Raw genomic sequence first — 21,989 nt, 5'->3', positions numbered from 1 at the left:
AGGTGGAAATGAAAATAAAAATATATGGGGAGGGGAAAAAGGTGAACTAGAAAGCAACTGGACATCTGGTGTGAAAAAAGGCGAAAAAGTGTTGGTAAAAGCTGAGCTATGTTGATCTTGTGGTGAACTTGAGTTGGTAAACAACGATGTGCACAAAGGTTAGGTGGTTGTAATGCCACCAAAACACGTTAAAGGGTGGAAAAATTCGGGAAAATTTTGAAGAAACTGGGTGTAAATGTATTAAAAGGAGTGGTTTTGTGGTGGCAGATTATGAAAATGAGGCTAACAATTGTCTGACAAAGAAATAATGACGTTAAAACCTGTGGGAAGCGGCTGAAAATGATCAGTGATGTGGGAAAAACAGAAATGGAAATAAAGCGAAAGTTATTAGAACTAGCCGAAATGGTTGTTTAATAGGTGAAAGGAACTGTTTGTGAACTGGAAACAGTGGATTTTATAGCAGCAGTAGTATTGAAGGCGGAAAAATTTCTTTTTTTTTTTTGTTCTGGTTTGGAAGTGGGTTACGTATTATTGAGTATATATAGGCGGGATAAATTGTTGTTGTTGTGGTCTTCAGCCCTGAGACTGGTTTGATGCAGCTCTCCATGCTAGTCTATCCTGTGCAAGCCTCTTCATCTCCCAGTACCTACTGCAACCTACATCCTTCTGAATCTGCTTAGTGTATTCATCTCTTGGTCTCCCTCTACGATTTTTACCCTCCACGCTGCCCTCCAATACTAAATTGGTGATCCCTTGATGCCTCAGAACATGTTCTACCAACCGATCGCTTCTTCTGGTCAAGTTGTGCCACAAACTTCTCTTCTCCCCAATCCTATTCAATACTTCCTCATTAGTTACATGATCTACCCATCTAATCTTCAGCATTCTTCTGTAGCACCACATTTCGAAAGCTTCTATTCTCTTCTTGTCCAAACTATTTATCGTCCATGTTTCACTTCCATACATGGCTACACTCCACACAAATACTTTCAGAAATTGTATGGTAGATTAAAACATTCCACGTGGGAAAAATATATCTAAAAACAAAGATGATGTAACTTACCAAACGAAAGTGTTGGTATGTTGATAGACACACAAATAAACACAAACACACACACACACACAAAATTCAAGCTTTTGCAACCCACGGTTGCTTCATCAGGAAAGAGGGAAGGAGAGGGAAAGACGAAAGGATGTGGGTTTTAAGGGAGAGGGTAAGGAGAGGGTAAGGAGTCATTCCAATCCTCCTGGGAGAAGAAAGACTTACCTTAGGGGGAAAAAAGGACAGGTATACACTTGCACAAACACACATATCCATCCGCACATATACAGACACAAGCAGACATTTGTAAAGGCAAAGAGTTTTCAGTTTCCCCTCTTTGCCTTTACAAATGTCCGCTTGTGTCTGTATATGTGCGGATGGATATGTGTGTGTGTACGAGTGTATACCTGTCCTTTTTTCCCCTTAAGGTAAGTCTTTCCACTCCCGGGATTGGATTGACTCCTCACCCTCTCCCTTAAAACCCACATCCTTTCGTCTTTCCCTCTCCTTCCCTCTTTCCTGATGAATATATATATATATATATATATATAAAAAACAAAGATGAGGTGACTTACCGAACAAAAGCGCTGGCAGGTCGATAGACACACAAACAAACACAAACATACACACAAAATTCAAGCTTTCGCAACAAACTGTTGCCTCATCAGGAAAGAGGGAAGGAGAGGGGAAGACGAAAGGAAGTGGGTTTTAAAGGAGAGGGTAAGGAGTCATTCCAATCCCGGGAGCGGAAAGACTTACCTTAGGGGGAAAAAAGGACAGGTATACACTCGCACACACGCACATATCCATCCACACATACAGACACAAGCAGACATATTTAAAGACAAAGAGTTTGGGCAGAGATCTCTGCCCAAACTCTTTGTCTTTAAATATGTCTGCTTGTGTCTGTATGTGTGGATGGATATGTGCGTGTGTGCGAGTGTATACCTGTCCTTTTTTCCCCCTAAGGTAAGTCTTTCCGCTCCCGGGATTGGAATGACTCCTTACCCTCTCCTTTAAAACCCACTTCCTTTCGTCTTCCCCTCTCCTTCCCTCTTTCCTGATGAGGCAACAGTTTGTTGCGAAAGCTTGAATTTTGTGTGTATGTTTGTGTTTGTTTGTGTGTCTATCGACCTGCCAGCGCTTTTGTTCGGTAAGTCACCTCATCTTTGTTTTTATATATAATTTTTCCCACGTGGAATGTTTCCTTCCATTATATATATATATATATATATATATATATATATATATATATATATATATATATATATATATATATAAGTTACTACACCTAAACTTTGATCTATGCATCTGAAATGTGGGTGATGAAGTGAAGAAATGAGATGTAAGCAAATTCAAGGCATGTGAAGTGAAGTTCCTCAGAAGTAGGTTAGGAGTAACAAGGAGAGATAGAGTGAGGAATGAATGGGTGAGGGAAATAGTGAAAGAGGAACTCTTCAGACTAGAACATCAAGGTTAAGATGGTATGGGCACTTAAAGAGAAAAGAAAACAAGATGATTCCCAAGAAGGTACATCAAATGGAGATGCAAAGGAAATGACCAAGAGGAAGACCAAGGGATAGATCGCTGAGAGGTGTGCAGGAATGTAGAAAAAAGAGGTGAGGACAGGACCCAACTAAACACAGAAAGATGGTGAGGCTTATGTTCCAAACAGACCAAGCAGGGGCTGGAAACTGTTCGAGATGATGATGCTGATCAGTTCCCTATAAAATTTCGAGCTTTTGAGAACTATCTAGCTTTTGAGAACTATCATTGTCAGCATTAATAAGAATGAAAATTTTCAACTGTTGTGGAAAATTCGGACAATTTTGTAAGGTCCAGAAGCAAATATAAGGGCCAGTCAAATGAAAACGAGGTGTGTGTGTGTGTGTGTGTGGGGGGGGTGGGGGGAAGTAAGAACACTGCTTGTTATTTCAAACATAATCATCATATCTGTTAATACCTTTATCCAACTGTGAGACAAGCTGGTCAGTGCCTTAATGGAAAAATATTTGTGGTTGCTATGGAAATATGATTGTACCCAGGCATGTACTTTTTTATTCAAAGTACATCGATAGACACAAATGTCTTTTTACAGGGCTACAAAAATATGGAAATCACATGGGGAGAGTTCGAGACTTAATGGAGTATGCATAATGACTTCCCAGTGAAACTTTTGCAGCATAGCTGAAACAACCTTGGCTACATACGGATGGGCCAATGCAGCCTCCATAGAGTCCCAATCTCTCTCCACCCAATTTCCAAATTTTTGGAGCTCTGAAGTAAGACATCTCTGGTTTCATCTGCTTTTGATGAAGAGGTGCACACCTGGGTACAATCGTGGTTCTCCATGCAACTGCAAACATTTCTCCAATACAGCAATGACCACATTGTTCCACTCACTCCATCTTCAGGCCACGAGTGGCCTACCGGGGCCATCCGACCGCCATGTCATCCTCAGTGGAGGATGGTATTCTTGACCGAAGCCGCTACTATTCAGTCGAGTAGCTCATCAATTGGCATCACGAGGCTGAGTGCGCCCCCAAAAATGGCAACAGTGCATGGCCGCCTGGATGGTTACCCATCCAAGCGCCAACCACGCCTGACAGTGCTTAACTTCAATGATCTCATGGGAACCGGTGTATCCACTGCGGCAAGGCCGTTGACACATTGTTCCACAGAGGTATAAATTACTTTTGAATTAATTGGCAATTACTTCTGAAACAATAAACAGTTTACCCACTTTTTTCTATCTGTGTCATTTTCATTTGACTATCCCCTACATGTTGAAGCTCTAATTAAGCATACTAGTGTCACACTGACACTGACTCAGGTTTACACATAAAACACACATGACAAAGATACCTCCAACAAATTACATTAAGGGTTTTGTTAAAGAGAATACAGAGAATGTATATGATAAAACATGAAGTCCAAATACTTCTAATTTCTTCATAATGGCTGAGATAACTGGCTCAAGCATGGAGGTACAAATGGTAATACTGAATAAACTACAGAAAGAATGGAAGTGTCTTGCACTGTCTTCATTCAAATTGTAAAGACAACTTTTCTTTCAGCAGACACATAATACTCCCAATAACTCAGATACATTTTATAATTTATCTACATTTCCGCATCTGTAATGTATCACTATACCTGCTAAAATTGATATGCCTTTGAAACCAAAGTACAGAAGAGCCAGCTTAACATATTATACCATTTAAAATTTCCAAATTGTGACTATTCATAACATTCAGAATTTTTGGCAGTGCTTTAATTCTCTTAAGCTATGCTCTAAAATATGGTTATCATATGGAAGATTCTTTTTCCAACTTGAGAAACTTTAACACTATTTTCTAAGCCTGGGCAAAGTGAAACTGTAATACAATTCTTTTCCATCAACTCTGTTGAACAGTGTTTCACATCTGGAACAGCAACTACTACAAAACTCACCCTTAGTATTCTCATACTATTACCTACTCCATTTTGTGTAACTGCCATGATATACTTTACCAAAGTTATAGCCATCTGAGCAAACAGTCCTTTGTGCCCTACCCAGCCTTGTCTGTTATCATGATCATAAGAAAACTGTCAGAAAGCAAGAATTGACACTGGCATAAAAAAATACTTTTTTTTAAATACAAAAACCCTCCACCACCAGAATCATCAGATAAATGTATTACCTGTTAAATACCACCATAAGTGTGCACCCAATTTTACCCTATCCATTGGATTTCTGTTCATCCCAGATCCTGAGTGACTATTTTAACTAAATCCTTCATTACACAGATAGAGCATACTGCCTTGGGAAAGCACAATGATTATTTTGTAATTTTTTTATTGTGTGTTCCAGCTTCAATTCATGCAAATGGTATCATTACAGGTTTTGACTCATTCCAAGCCATCAACAGATGATATGAATATATTACATAACAACAGCTCATAAGCGCTCACAATATACCAGTCCCAACAAATACAGCACAGATATGTTTACACTGTGAGCACCTCACCACACCTCTTCAGATGGCTTGTTACTGAGTAATATACTCATAACATCTGAAGATGACTTGGTGGTAAGTTGAAAGCAGCGACGACACCATTTGTGTGATTTGAGTTTGAAATGTACAACTGAAAAAATAAATGTAATGTAACATTTTCTATGTATGATTTGCTTATTCTTCAGTGGGATTCAGAAAGCTTTTCATTTTTCTGTGTAAGTTTGTTGCTACTTTTCTAATTGATATGTAAGACATATTTTTTGTTTAACATTATTTACAGTCACTATAGGAAAACACGCACACTCACTTTATAGCAATATAATAGTATAATTAGAGTACCTTTGCAGGAATCTCAGGTACAAAAGTGTAGCCATGAACAATGACTGGTTCCTCTGTTCGTCCATTCCAGAAATCAAGCTCAACACATCGACATCCAGCCAGTAAGCACTGTCTGTACATTTCCACAGCTGATTTCCCAGTCAACTGATGACCTAAAACACAAGATAACTGGAAAAAATGTAATTTTAACATGACAAAATACCTAATTTTTCTAAAGTTAGATGTTAGGAAAAGGACACAGCCAGCCTGGGCAATGAATGCGATGGGGAAGCGGAAGGTAAGGGGGAAAGTGTGGGAGACGGTAGAGAGGAAAGGCTATTTAAGAGCCCCCCCCCCCACACACACGAGAATCTTGATGTGATCAAGTCTTCATATCAGATTTGTATATTTACAGTTGAGTCTTTCCTTCTCAAAAACTTATTTCATCTACACTAATTTTCTGGCAATTTTCTCATTTTCTCTGGAGGAGAGCTACTGCCTCTTGAAAAAGTGGTTGTGGCAACTCATGTGTGTCTACATGATGTGTGTTCAAAAGATAATGGGAATTTTGTAATTTCACATGTTGTATTAATATGACATGTGCTATTTTTTATTTGTTGTGATGGCTAACATGCCTGAAAAAAAATATCTGTATAGTATTAGCCACATCATGTCTGTCAAAAATGTTAGATGTGTTTTGGTCAGTATCAGAGAATATTTATTTTGCATAAATGTGGATTGGAGAATTAGTAGTAAATTTTGCTATAAGAACAGAATAAAATGCAGCAAAGTTTTGGAAATGTCAAATATTAATTTCAGTGAGTTTACAAGTGGTGTAACAAATTTGAAAAAGGCCATAAAGTTGTTGAACATGACGAGCACCCTGTACATCTCAGAACATCATCAACCAATGAAACCATGGGAAAAATGAAGGAAATGTTTATGAATGATTCTACTTCTTGAATAAAAAATGGCCAATCTTTTATGTATAATAAGAAAAGAGTGGAAACAGTATTGGTTCATGTAGTAGACTCATACTGACTCTTCAGCACTCTGAAGATCTGTTTTTGTTCCGTATACTCTTAATGTGACACACTGTATTCTTTTAATTACATAGGATGAAAACCAATTACCAGTGAGAACTCTGATACCATATTATTTAAGTTTCTCTGTGAGAATACTTTTTACTTCACAATCATATGCTTTTCACAAGCAACAGAAAATAAAAGTTGGCAATATTTTGTCATTTAAATTTTGTATAATCTGATCAGTGTATTTAAAAGTGACTTACTCTGTAGAGTGTAGAGACACCCTTTTGAAAACTAAACTGAGGCTGACTAAGAATTTTATTTTGGAATAGGCATGTTATTGTTCTTGCACACATAATATTTACCTGTACCTCTGACAAGAAGAGAAGCAATGAGACATCCATCAAAGCACCAAGAAGATGTGGTTGGAGACTTGCCATATGGTAAGCCTACCCTCACCCATGGTTTTGGGTGACTTTCCCAAAAGCTACCCCTTTTCCTATACCTCTCCAGACCTTTTCCTTCACCCTTCTTCCTTCCTCTTCAGTCCTTTTGCCTGAAGAAGGGGCCACTGGCTCTGAAAGCTTGCCAATTAAACCATCTTTTATGTGTGTGTTCTGCCACCACTTGGTGAGTAGATTTTTTATCTGTCCTATTAAATAATATCCAGAATTGTGGAGCATTCAGAGATAACACTTGCCCAATGTTCGACTCCAAGGGAAGGGGTTTGCAGGCATACTCATCATCGTATTTCAGATATCTATATCTGACCGCTGTAAGGGAGGATGGCCATATTGTGCACTAAGTGTGCCATAACCCTTTCATAACTGTGCCTAATCATCTGCAAACGACTATTGGAATCCCAGCAACACTGTATGTATCCCACACCAGTGTCAAGAGACAAGTAGCATCTAGACTAGGGAACTACTGTCTCATGTGTAGGCTGCTGTTAACACAACACAAATGGCTGTGTCTAGAGTGGTGCTGCGACCCAGACGCATGGACTGCCAATGAATGGTGTCACATTGTGTTCAGTGCTAAATCACAGTTCTGTACTACATTGGATGATCATTGTTGGTGACTATGGCACCAGACTGGGAAGAAGTCCCTTTTTTCCCATGTTCTGAAGAGGCACAGTAGTGTTACTCCTGGCGTATGGTGTTGGGAGCCATCAAGTAACAGCAGGTAGTGATTGAAGTAACTTTGATGGCACAATGGTATATCATAGACATCCTTCCATTCTTCATCCACAAGAAAGAATAGGCAATCTTGGCTGCAAGTACAGTTACTGTGGGACATTCTGTACTCTTGCCAGTTGTCCTTGAGTGTTTTTACCCAGTGGATGTGTCCTGTAAACTTTATTGAATGGCGTGCCATGTTTGGTGATTACCGGGCTTTCTGTACACTTGCCAGTAGTCCTCAAGTGTTTTTATATGAAGTCTGATGATGCTCCTGTGACAACAGTGAAACGTATCACAAATTAAATAACCAAAAAACCATTTTGCAACCAAGACCATCTATCCTTTCTTGAACATCTCAAGAGGTTGCTGTACCATTAGCCAAAATATGGAGAGGTGTGATTTTCACCCTTCATCCCCATGTCTCAATTCTTGTGTGCCATTATTCAACATGACAATGATTGTCCATGAATGGTATGTCTCTACAAACTGTCTGCATGATGTTGAGGTATTATACTCTGGGGATATCAAGAAACTGACAAAAATGCACAAAAACATGTCGACTGGATGGAAACAGAAAACCTCATACCTATCCAAAAGACAAGGAAATCTTTTTTTGTGGCCAATGAAACAAGGCTTATATATCTGACTTAAGCTTTATCACACAGTCTCCAAGCATGCCAATGAGGTGCACCACAGAATCCTAACCAGATTTCTCAATAGTCAGCATCATCCAATAATTCTCCATACAGCATTGTTCATACCCATCTTCCTCTCCTGTCCAAAACTAAGGTAGAATTTCAAAGAAGTCAAATCATCTGAATTTTGCAAACAAACAGATGCCAATAAAAATGGATAAAACTATTTTCCAATAACTACTACAGTTTCATGGGAATACTGATAAGTGCAGCAAAATGATGCGTACCAGGAGGTTGCTGCAAAGAATACATTCCTGGCTGGAATGAGGACAGTGGTGATCCTAATACTGTCGCTTGACAAGAGATGAACTCTCAAAAGTAAAGAAACTGTCGGCTCCACAAACATCTGAGTTTTCGAACACATTTCAATTGAAAGAGACCACACAAGTTACAAAGAACATGAAATCTAGAAAGGCAGCAGGTGTTAATGGGATCTATCCTGAGTTTCTGTAGCACTGTGATACTGTTACTGCCAAATTGCTAAACACTTTCCTTTCATAGATCTTAAAGACAGGTCATCTGCCACCTCTCTTTAAGAAAATTAAGATAATTCTTATACTACAGCCAAAAAAAGGTTCCTCAAAAGCACCACCCCATTGTCCTTCATAGTGTCCCAGTCAAGCTCCTGGAGAAACTCGTTCATAACAGAATCTGCTCAGCTATCAACAAACACATTTCTAAAGAACAAGCTGATTTCAGTCCAGAAAGAGTATGTAAGGAAAAGGTGCTACCAATAGTAACTTATATCAAAAATTGCTTTCAGAAGCAGAAAATGATCATGGAAATCTTCTTAGAGCTAACTGCATCCTATGATACTGTCTAGCATGACAGACTTCTGCTCAAAGTCATCAGTATTATTCCATGTCAGAAACTAACCACTCTAATTGGCCACAGATACTGTCAGATGTTTATAGAGAACTCTAGAAGTAGAGTTCATAAAATAAAAGAGGATATCCAACAAAATTCTGTTTTTATTTCACATCTTTTTAATTTGTAAACACAATACCTTCAAAACAAAGTCTATCAAATTTATTTATGCTGATAATATTACTTTGATTGCTCATAATCAAAGCTTTAGGGAAGCAGAAACAACACTAACATCAGATCTGAAGATGTTGGATGAATACTCTGTACTAATAATAAAATTGTAAAACTGCCATGTTTGTACATGCTAATTTCCAAAACTAAAAGATGAATTTTCATGGGGTTTACACAGATAACTTGAGCATAGCTTGGGGAAGCAAATACACTTTATTTCATCAAATTCGGATCATGAGAGAAAAGATATTGTGATCTAAAGTTTCATCCAAAACCATCATGTCTGTCTGTTTGAACATACTAATCTCCAAAAGTACCAGATGAATTTTCATGGAGTTATCACAGGTAACTTGACTGTATCTTGGGGCAACATATAGGCTTCATTTATTCAAAACTGAATCACAGAAAAAAAATCATGACTTAAATTTTCATCTAAAACATCATGTCTGTCTGTTTGAACACACTAATTTCCAAAACTACCACATGAATTTTCATGGGGTTATCACAGGTAACTTGAGTGTAGATTGGGCGAACATACAAGCTTTATTTAACAAAGATTGGATCACAGAAGACAATGATAATGTTATTTAACAGAATATGCACATCGAAACACCTGGATGCTGAAATAAAACATCTGAAGCAGGCTTTTGAGAAAAATGGCTACTCAGGGGAAAAGGTACAGAGGATTTTATGACCAAGGAACAGAAGACCAAAGGACAAGGATGAACCACAACGATGGAGAAATACAGTTTCCCTCCCTTTTATTAAAAAAGTAACAGACCAAATCAGTAAGATTTTACAGAAAGATGACATCAGACTGGTATTTAGATCAACAAAGAAAATAAATCAAGCACTTCAATCTGTGAAGGATAAATGCCTTCCTCTGTTGACATGCGGTGTATACAAAATTCGTGTACATGTAGTAAAGTTTATATTGGAACTACTAAGAGGAGTGTAAATGTATGGCTAAAAGAACACAAAAGCCTTCGCCAACTAGAAAAATAGAGAAATCAGCTGTAGCAGAGCATGCTCTTCAGTCAGGAAACCACAAAGTGAAGTTTTCTGAAACAGAAATTTTATCTACAATGTCAAATTATTACCCATGACTATGTAGAGAAGCCATTGAAATTTATAAGCATCAGGATAGTTTAAATAGGAAAGAGGAGGCAATGAAACTTAGCAACATATGGACAGTAGCTCTGGAGAATCACTAGACAGTTTTATTCTTTGACAAGATGACAATCGATAGTTAAGTTTTATCTCTAACAAGAATTACCTCTGCTCATCATGTGTTAGTTTGACCACAGCCCCCTTTCCTACAGTATTTATGTCACTATCAAGGCATCCGACCAGTCAATTGGCAAGACTCAGTGGAGGAGCACCTCTGAGTATGTCCAGTGCAGACCTGGACAAAACATCAGGAACAGAAGAGTTTCTCAGACCACGACTTTACATCCCAAAAGGTTTACTAGCAGCTACATCATCTAGTTGTGAAAGCATCATTCTCTGAATCTTATTTAAAGTTTTATCCAAAATCATATGCTTAGCCTGGTAGTTTGGATGTTTAATAATAACAGTATAGTACACCTAAGAACCAATAGATGGCGCTGTTAGTTTTTTTTTTAAACTCAATGACAAATCTATTTTCAGAAGTTTATATCAGTAACAGAATTAACCACTGCATTCTTATCTTTACGGATATAAACCAATAGCAAATTTACTTGGCATGGATAAGCAGATTTACCAATTCCACATTGTGTATTTAAAACTTAATGACACTGCTTTGCCTCTTTCATGATGTTTTATTTATATTTGTTGCTAGCAAAAACATATTTATTAAGTTTGCCTTGTAATTTGGGTGTCTACACATTACATTTTGATTTAATTTTGTTTACAGACAAATACTAGAAAATAGTCAAGTCTTTCTGAACACACCAGAACGACTAAAAGACTGAGGACTATGTGGTCTCAGGAATCCAATAAAGACTGTGTGGCAAGATTTGCTGCGTTAACTCGCTCTTTGGAAACTCTTCCTGAAAGCGAGCAGCGATGTAACTTTGAGGACTATGTGGTCTCAGGAATCCAATAAAGAAAGACTGTGTGGCAAGATTTGCTGCTTTAACTCGCTCTTTGGAAAATCTTGAAAGTGAGCAGCAATGTAACTTTGATCAAGAGTGTCAAGCATTATCTCACTCATCAGAACCCTCCTCTCACAGAGTTACATCTCTCCAAAGTAACATCACAGAAGCATTAATTCTGACAGAAAGTTCCGCAGGAGAGCATATTTCACTTTAAATTAGTAGAATTCCTGGTGAGCTTATGTTAGGCCGTGACCTTAAACAAAGCACAAGGCCAGTTGTTGTGTGTTGTGGGTGTGGACGTTAGTGTCAGTTGCTATTTGCTTACTTAGCTCTACATGGCTCTCTCGTGTTACTAACACAAACAAGTTCTTCGTTCATCTCCCAATCACACTACCTCAAACACTGTACACAAAGAAGCATTTCTCAACCAGTCAAAAACAATTATCTTTGGCTGAATTACCAAAAGACTATTCATACCAACTTCCCACATACGTAATAAACAAATAATCAAGAAACCTAACATGCCACTTAAAGATAGACTCGCCAATGCTGCAACACTCCAAAAAAACCTAGGTGTGACCCTAGACAAGTCACTAACATACAAAACCCATCTCCAGAAAGCGGCCACTAAAATCAAAGCTTGCAACAATATCCTCCACAAGTTAACAGGAGCTGCCTGGAATGTCACTGCAGTAGTCCTCAGACCATCAGCCTTAACTCTTTCACACTCAGATGTAGAGTGCTACTTTCCCACCATGCTAAACAGTGCTCACACAATAATAATTGACACACAGCTCAATCAATCAATGTACCTCATCTCATGGTGTATTCATCCCACAAACATGTACTGGCATTGGTTCCTACTAATATTTCACCATCATCCATAAGATGATTTCATTCTTTGGTGAGTGTACACCCAAGAATAATAATAATTAAAAAAACAAAAAAAAAAAATATTACCAATTCATTCAGAAGTTTCATTATCAGAACCCTAGCAACTGAGATCCAGAAAACTATCTTAGCAAACAGCAATCAGTCTGCAAAACAGTCATTTCAACATGCAACAGGCATGAAACAGTCAACGCCAGGAGCATACTTCCTGTATGCAGCACCAGCTAATTAAAATTCCCTGAGTGCAACGAGCATGTTTTCATCTACCCCAATGAAATTGGATTTTAAACCTGGAGTTATATCTATGCACCCATTATGATCATGAGACAGTGTGCATCTGTGTATAATGTAAATAGTTGTCTAGTTTTTTCTCCTGTCCTCATATGATACATAAATAATATGCCCATAAGGTTTGTTGGAAATGAGAAAGGCTATATAACAGTATGGCACAGACATGGTTGTGTAGGTAGGTGTGTGCATAGAGGTGCTCTCTATGTCGTCGTAACTGCTGTCTGTGTCACGTCTGCTATGCAGCGAGCTACGTTAATTTAAGTATTAACTGTATTTTTCTTACTTGTCACTTCTTCTTCCGTATGTTTTTGCTTTTAGGAGGCTTTAATTATTGAGAGCTAGTAACAGTGTTCCACAGATTTTGTGTTTGTTTTGAATACAGTCAGAGAGAGTCCCTTTAGTCAGCCACAGTGCCAGTAGTGCTAGTGTTTGTTTTGAATACAGTCCAGAGACAAGTAGTGTTATTTTCATTGTTTTCTACAAGAAGTGTCTAGTAACCACAGTTTAGTCAACTATCAGCCACCTTTAGTGAATTAGCAGTCTAGTTAAAAGCTGATTGACTCTCTACAGTAAATTGATTTCTTAGGATGGATAGGATGTGTGACTGCTGTGTACGGGTGCAGGAGGAGCTGGCCACTGTTCGCGAACAGCTGAACATGTTGATGGCCGCGGTCAGCCGTCTTCAGGCTGCTGCCTCGAAGTGTAGCGGCAGTGGGGAGTCTGGTGCATCGTATGGTGTTACATGCTTCACCCACTGTCCCTGCTGTCGAGACATTTTCACGGGTACCAGGCGCGGTTGGGCCACCCTCTCCCCAAGAGGAGAGGTGGGTCCAATGGCGTTCGCGGCGCACGAGGCGGAGGGTCAATGTGGAGGCAGGCCGTGTGCCATTGCCTGCTCTGCCTGTGAGTGGACATGTGGCCGCTCCTTCAGCAAGGTCCGAGCAGGCACATGCGGGGAGGGGTTTATTAGTGATTGGGAGCTCCAACGTTAGGCGGGTGATGGAGCCACTTAGGGAACTAGCAGAAAGGTCGGGGAAGAAGGCCAGTGTTCACTCTGTCTTCTTGCTGGGGGGTCTCATCCAAGATGTGGAGGAGGCCCTGCTGGCGGCGATAGAGAGCACTGGGTGCACCCGACTGCAAATTGTTGCTCATGTCAGCACCAATGACTCCTGCCGTCTGCGTTCAGAGGTCATCCTCAGTTCATACAGGTGGTTAGCGGAGTTGGTGAAGGTGGAAAGCCTTGCTCATGGGGTGGAATCTGAGCTAACTATTTGTAATATCGTTCCCAGAACCGATTGCGGTCCTCTGGTTTGGAGCCGAGTGGAAGGCTTAAACCAGAGGCTCAGACGATTCTTTGGAGATCTGGGGTGCAAATTTCTCGACCTCCGCTATCAGGTGAAGAAATGTAGGGTCCCCCTGAATAGGTCAGGCGTGCACTACACGCAGGAAGCAGCTACAAGGGTAGCGGAGTACGTGTGGAGTGCACATGTGGGTTTTTCAGGTTAAAGAAATCCCTCCCTAGGCCCGACAAGATGCCTCCTGAGACGCGGCAAGGTAGGAGTAGGCAAAATGCAACAGGGAATAATAATATTAATCTGCTAATAGTAAACTGCAGGAGCGTCTATAGAAAGGTCCCAGAACTGCTCTCATTAATAAACAGTCACAATGCCCACATAGTACTAGGGACAGAAAGTTGGTTGAAACCACATGTAAACAGTAATGAAATTCTAAACTCAGATTGAAATGTATACCACAGAGACAGGCTGGGCAGTGAAGGGGGAGGCGTGTTTATAGCGATAAGAAGTGCAATAGTATCGAAGGAAATTGACGGAGATCCGAAATGTGAAATAATTTGGATGAAGGTCACGGTTAAAGCAGGCTCAGACATGATAATTGGATGTCTCTATAGGCCCCCTGGCTCAGCAGCTGTTGTGGCTGAGCACCTGAGGGATAATTTGGAAAATATTTCGAGTAGATTTCCCCACCATGTTATAGTTCTGGGTGGAGATTCTAATTTGCCGGATATAGACTGGGAGACTCAAATGTTCATAATGGGTGGCAGGGATACAGAAACCAGTGAAATTTTTTTAAGTGCTTTATCTGAAAACTACCTTGAGCAGTTAAACAGAGAACCGACTCGTGGCGATAACATATTAGACCTTCTGGTGACAAACTGACCCGAACTATTTGAAACAGTTAATTCAGAACAGGGAATCAGTGATCATAAAGCGGTTACGGCATCGATGATTTCAGCCGTAAATAGAAATGTTTAGCAAAAGTGACAAGAAGCAGATTTCAGAGTACCTGATGGTTCAACACAAAAGTTTTGTCTCAAGTACAGATAGTGTTGAGGATCAGTGGACAAAGTTCAAAACCATCGTACAATATGTGTTAGATGAGTATGTGCCAAGCAAGATGGTAAGAGATGAAAAAGAGCCACTGTGGTACAACAACCGAGTTAGAAAACTGCTGCAGAAGCAAAGGGAACTTCACAGCAAACATAAACATAGCCAAAGCCTTGCAGACAAACAAAAATTACGCGAAGCGAAATGTAGTGTGAGGAGGGCTATGCGAGAGGCGTTCAATAAATTCTAAAGTAAAGTTCTATGTACTGACTTGGCAGAAAATCCTAAGAAATTTTCCTACAGAGTAGATTTCTAGTCTCCAGAAAAGTCATTATACTCAAACATAATACGTGTTCCAAAATTTTACAACTACGAATACGAAAAGACGGTCCTGTGAAACCCAGCTCGCGCTATTCGTCCACGAGACTCAGAGGGCCATAGACACGGGTTCCCAGGTAGATGCCGTGTTCTTGACTTCCACAAGGTGTTCGATACAGTTCCCCACAGTCGTTTAATGAACAAAGTAAGAGCATATTGACTATCAGACCAATTGTGTGATTGGATTGAAGAGTTCCTAGATAACAGAACGCAGCATGTCATTCTCAATGGTGAGAAGTCTTCCGAAGTAAGAGTGATTTCAGGTGTGCCGCAGGGGAGTGTCGTAGGACTGTTGCTATTCACAATATACATAAATGACCTTGTGGATGACATCGGAAGTTCACTGAGGCTTTTTGCGGATGATGCTGTGGTATATCGAGAGGTTGTAACAATGGAAAATTGTACTGTAATGCAGGAGGATCTGCAGCGAATTGACGCATGGTGCAGGGAATGGCAATTGAATCTCAATGTAGACAAGTGTAATGTGCTGCGAATACATAGAAAGAAAGATCCCTTATCATTTAGCTACAATACGGCAGGTCAGCAACTGGAAGCAGTTAATTCCATAAATTATCTGGGAGTACGCATTAGGAGTGATTTAAAATAGAATGATCATATAAAGTTGATCGTCGGTAAAGCAGACGCCAGACTGAGATTCATTGGAAGAATCCTAATGAAATGCAATCTGAAAACAAAGGAAGTAGGTTACAGTATGCTTGTTCACCCACTGCCTGAATACTGCTCAGCAGCGTGGGATCCATACCAGATAGGGTTGATAGAAGAGATAGAGAAGATCCAACGGAGAGCAGCACGCTTCGTTACAGGATCATTTAGTAATCCCGAGAGCGTTACGGAGATGATAGATAAACACCAGTGGAAGACTCTGCAGGAGAGATGCTCAGTAGCTCGGTATGGGCTTTTGTTGAAGTTTCGAGAACATACCTTCACCGAGGAGTCAAGCAGTATATTGCTCCCTCCTACGTATATCTCGCGAAGAGACCATGAGGATAAAATCAGATAGATTAGAGCCCACACAGAGGCATATCGACAATCCTTCTTTCCACGAACAATACGAGACTGGAATAGAATGGAGAACCAATAGAGGTACTCAAGGTACCCTCCGCCACACACCGTCAGGTGGCTTGCGGAGCATGGATGTAGATGTAGATGTAGATGTATCAGGAATGAACAACATGCACATTCACTGTACCATTTGTCTGTTACACATGCTTGACATGAGATCAGTGAGTTGTTTGTGCATCTGACCTCACTCTGGAGAGCGGGAAAGAGGTACAGAGACATGTAGTGTGGTTTCTGACAGTGCAAGGAGTGTCAGGAAGTGAAATGAATGCCCAAATATCTGTGTAGGCTGAACACAGTATGTCATGTGCATGAGTGTTTGTGTGGAGTAAATGATTTTAAGAATGCAATGTGTCACTGAAAGACAGCAGTCGGCCAGGACAAGCTCATTGTGTCAACAACTTTCTGGGGTGGGCAACTACTGCTTAGAGATGTGAATAACAACAAAAAACATTCAAACCTCAATAACCATTCAAATTATCATAAAAATTACAAGAATTAAAAAAGTCAAGAATGATAAGGTGCTTCCAAAATCCACATAGCTGTAAGAAGGTGCTTTACTTGCAACTTCCAGTTTCACATCAGTATAGACACATATGTAGTTTTATAATGATTATACTTTTACAATGCATATGGACAATTACAGAATACCAACATTCAGGAAGTTGCTCATGTTAAGAGTCAAACCACACTGGTGGCTTATCGTAATAAAATTGAGTGGTCTCAAAAGATGCTTGTTATGATTTTAAGATAATTTTAATGGGTATTGAATCTTGAGTGTTTTTATTGTTATTCACAGTTACTTCTTTTGCCATTGCTGCAGTGGATCCTGCTGTCATTGGTGCAGTGGATCCTGCTGTCAGAAATGGCCAATTGCAGACAGTGGAAGACATTCAGCTAATGTTGGGCATCAATGCGGTACTGCTCATGCCATCAGAACAGAGCATCTGAAGTTCTGTAAAATCTACATGCAGAGGGTTCCCCATAGCCTGACAGAGGAGAATGTTGACATCACTGCAGCACCTAGAATGATATCACGATGAAGAATATCATTTCCTGACCCATATTGTCAGGAGATGAAAGATGGCAGAGAGAGTCAACAATGGATGCACATGGATTTACTGTCACTGAGAAAACCCAAAGCCATGTATGCCAGCTCGAAGAAAGTCATGACAACTTCTTCCTATGACTACAAGAGCCCACTGCTCATTGACTTTCTAGAATACAGCATCACAATTAACACAGAGTGGTATGTGGACACTTTGCAAAAACCGAAGAGTACCATGAAGTCCAAATGGGACAGCATCATTCATTTGCAGGATAATGCTTGCCCATATACTGTTGACGTTGTTTCGATAACACTACATAAGTTCACATGAAAGCCCTTACACCATCATCAATACAGTCCCGATCTCTCCCTATGCAATTTACATATTTTTGGAGCTATGAAGAATGACATTCATGGCCATCGATTTGCTTCAAGCAAAGAGATGCACCCCTGTGTACAATCATGGTTCCAAAGGCAACTGCAAATATTTTTCCTTGAAGGCACTCACCATTTTGTCTCAAAGTGGGATAGATGCATTAAAAAGATATGGTGTTGCTTTTTAAATAATAAACAGGTTACTTACCCCCACCTGTCTCATTTTCATTTGACAGCCCCTTGATTCTTTATGGTGGAAAGAGAGGGAACGGTCAAACTGCATAGATTTATTACTTCTGCTCTGTGTAAGTCATGATCAGATACACATACTTTCTCTAGTGTTGTTTGTTCTGTCCAGTAACATATTTATAAGAGCTTATTGTCTAACTACAAACAACATTTTCCACCTCAATGTAAATCCATCATCACTGATGTAGCTAGAGAACACGCACACACACACACACACACACACACACACACACACACACACGTTCAGCTACAACGCGCTGGCTGAATACACAATGCCAGGACTCTGTGGGTTGGCTGCAGTGAGGGAATGAGTTGGGTAGAGTTGGAGAGGGGAGAAAGGAGGCAGTCAGCAAAAGGAAGGGTTGGGGAAGGGTTACAAGTGCAGAGGACAGACACAACATCGGCACCGGTGAGTTTGTGCAACACACGATGATCAAGACAAGGAGAAGTGATCTGGAGGGGTGTGACAGAACAGAGGAATGGGAGACTGTGGGTAAGAGGGTGTGCATTCAGGATGAGTGAATTTAGGGTTTTGAGGCAGACAGGTTATGAGGACAAAAGATGCGTTGCAAAGACAGTTGCCATTTACATAGTTCAGAAAGGGTGGTGTTGAGGGGAAGGATCTAGATAGCACAGGTTGTGAAGCAGCCACTGCAATTGAGTGTACTGGGCTCAGCAGCATGTTCACCACCGAATGGTTAACTCTGCTTTTGGTCACAGTTTGGCAGCAGCCATTCATTCAAGTGGACTCCTGGTTGGTGATCAGGCACACATAAAATGAAGTGCATATATTCCAGCAGAGCTGGTACACTTCATGGCTGCTTTCGTACTTGGCCGTGCCTCTAATGGGGTAGTATAAGCCTTTGATGGGGTTGGAGTAGTATGTGCTCGATGAGTGTATTAGATAGGTTTTAAACTGGGTCTTCCATATGGGTATGACCCATATAGCTAGGGGTTGGGAGTGGGTGTGGCATGAGGATGGAACAGGATATCTCATAGATTGGGTGGGTGTTGGGATACCACTTTAGGAGAGTGTTGGAAGGATTGTGGATAGGATGTTTCTCATTTCCATGCATGATGATAAATAGTCAAAGCCACAGTGGAGGTTACAGTAAACCATTACGGTGCAGAATGATACTAAAGGAAGGAACAGATGCCCTTTTCAGCTGGTTCTCCTCATATGGTAGGAGGAATAGGAGTGTGTGCTGATATGGTGAGGGAAATTTGTCTGTGGACAAGGTTTGGGGTGGGGGGTTGTGCCTGTCTGTGAAGACATTAGTGAGATTTCAGCATACTGGGCAAGGGAATTCTTGTCACTGCAGTGTGCTTTCCATGGACAGTCATAGCATATCAAAGCAATTTTTCGAGGTGGATGTGATGACAGCAATATAAAAACGGAATTTATAGCTCATACAAAATAATTTTACATACTTGGTTGCAGTAATATGAACTCACAGCAAAGCTGCTCAATCTATTGAATATGAAGCAAGTTAAGCAAAAGCATACAATAATTAAATATATGGAACTTTCACATATTCTGTGCACACTTCAGTTGTAAAACATTTTGAAAGTCTCAAGTTTCCCAGCAGTGGTGATGACAAAATGTGTGTGAAAAGATATCAATCTATGTCCACAAATTGCTACATATAGGTGTAACAAATTTCTAAAGCAAGAGAAATTTAAAAACTTCCAAGGAAGTAGCAATAATATCTTCATATTAACAGAGATTTCATAGAACATTAATTTGATGCTCCTCTTGGAATGTAATTTAGACACAGAATTATTTGGTGGACTCACTTATCACTGATCCTCTTTCCAGTCTATTTTAGACCAACAAAGTTTGTTAGATCACGCAACTCTTTGTCATTAGCAGCTGTTTGAGTTCATTTTTTTAATTTTACTTATTTATTTGGCTCATATGATCTGATATCACACAGTGTGCTACAGACATTAAAAAAAAAGTATGTTAATATTAACATAGAATAGATTATGGTTTACAATACATTGCTACAGGTATATATAAAGTTTGCTTCACTGAATAGTTCATGTGTTGCATTTAATCATAATCAGCACGTTTACTGTTCTAGGTATTATTTTACAGAGAGCAAACAGTGATCCAGATTTACAAAGTTGAGTATATTGTCTTCAAATAGACTTTATACTTGTGGGGAGCTTATTAAACAGCTGGGGCCCTACATGGAATGCTCCCTTTCGACAAAAATGTATATTAATTCTTTTTAACAATGAAAAATGGATTATTATTTCATTTGTGACATGCTTCTTTATTTATGAATTCAACAGCAAACTAACTACATTTTAATTGCCACTTAACTCACCTGTCAGGTATGTATTGTGAGAGGAGTTGATAAAATAATGTGGAAGTGGTTGGTCCATATCATCTGACAAGTCTAGTTTTGAAGCTGATATAATCGGGTTGTCCTCACTCATTAGATATTGCAAAAATCCATCAAAACTCAGCTGCCCTGTTAACAAGAAAGAACCTTAAAAATTTTTTACATTTACAGGTAATGAAATTAAGTGTTACTGAACATAGGTAAGTAAAATGATTTAAACAAAAAAAATTGCACCAGTTACATTTGTGATTGTAAATGTGTGGGTTTCTACAGGATGGAGGGGGCACAGTACCAAAAAACCAGAAGAAGACAAAATGCAGGATGAGAGAGGCAGAACAACAGAAATGTAAATATCACGTAATTTACCAATGTAAATATTTGCACTTGACAATCAGAACAATTATTCAAAACACATCAGGTTATGGATGAAAAAAAATATAGCAGGTGCAATTTTTTTAAAGTATAGATGACACACTTGCGGGATTTTTAAAAACATCAATTATGATTAAGGAAATTAAGATAATATCATGATAGCAGGAAAACTAAAGGGGTCACTACAAAGAAATCAGCATCAAAATTTTTCAGAATTCTTTCTTAGTTATGCCACGGCCATGACTTCTTTTTACAGATACAATGAATTCTTAAGCAGCATTGGCAATCAATCCAAATCTATATCTACACTTCTTTCAGCAGCAGCAAGGAAAGTTGTTGTTGTTGTTGTTGTTGTTGTTGTGGTCTTCAGTCCAGAGACTGGTTTGATGCAGCTCTCCATGCTACTCTACCCAGTGCAAGATTCTTCATCTCCCAGTATCTACTGCAACCTACATCCTTCTGAATCTGTTTAGTGTATTCATCTCTTGGTCTCCATCTACGATATTTACCCTCCACGCTGCCCTCCAATTGGTGATCCCTGTATGCCTCAGAATATGCCCTACGAACCGATCCCTTCTTTTAGTCAAGTTGTGCCACAAATTTCTCTTCTCTCCACTTTTATTCAATATCTCCTCACTAGTTATGTGATCTACCCATCTAATCTTCAGCATTCTTCTGTAGCACCACATTTCGAAAGCTTCTATTCTCTTCTTGTCTAAACTATTTATTGTCCAATTTTCACTTCCATACATGGCTACACTCCACACAAATACTTTCAGAAATGACATCCTGACAATTAAATCTATACTCGATGTTAACAAATTTCTCTTCTACAGAAATGCTTTCCTAGCCATTGCCAGTCTACATTTTATATACTCTCTACTTTGACCATCATCAGTTATTTTGCTCCCCAAATAGCAAAACTCATTTACTACTTTAAGCATCTCATTTCCTAATCTAATTCCTGCAGCATCACCCAATTTAATTTGACTACATTCCATTATTCTCATTTTGCTTTTGTTGATGTTCATATTATATCCTCCTTTCAAGACACTGTCCATTCCGTTCAGCTTCTCTTCCAAGTCCTTTGCTGTCTCTGACAGAATTAGAATGATTAGATTAGATTAGATTAGATTAATACTAGTTCCATGGATCATGAATACGATATTTCGTAATGATGTGGAACGAGTCAAATTTTCAATGTCACCGGCGAACCTCAAAGTTT

The 21,989-nt window shown here is 39.5% G+C and overlaps 1 protein-coding gene across 1 annotated transcript in view; it reads right to left on the bottom strand.

Annotated features, from left to right (window-relative positions):
• Window positions 1-21,989, bottom strand: part of LOC126416261 (1-phosphatidylinositol 4,5-bisphosphate phosphodiesterase classes I and II) — a 395,393-nt gene that overhangs the window by 220,423 nt on the left and 152,981 nt on the right. The window contains exons 9-10 of the mRNA XM_050083891.1: window positions 20,375-20,521; window positions 5,380-5,531 (exon numbers count right to left, since the gene is read on the bottom strand). Coding sequence (XP_049939848.1) covers window positions 5,380-5,531; window positions 20,375-20,521 — 299 coding nt within the window. The remainder of the gene's footprint in view (window positions 1-5,379; window positions 5,532-20,374; window positions 20,522-21,989) is intronic.

This window comes from Schistocerca serialis, chromosome 8 (genome assembly GCF_023864345.2).
Source record: "Schistocerca serialis cubense isolate TAMUIC-IGC-003099 chromosome 8, iqSchSeri2.2, whole genome shotgun sequence".
Lineage (NCBI taxonomy): Eukaryota > Metazoa > Arthropoda > Insecta > Orthoptera > Acrididae > Schistocerca > Schistocerca serialis.
Note: the sequence above shows the minus strand (reverse complement) of the source record. Positions and strands in the feature narration are given on the sequence as shown.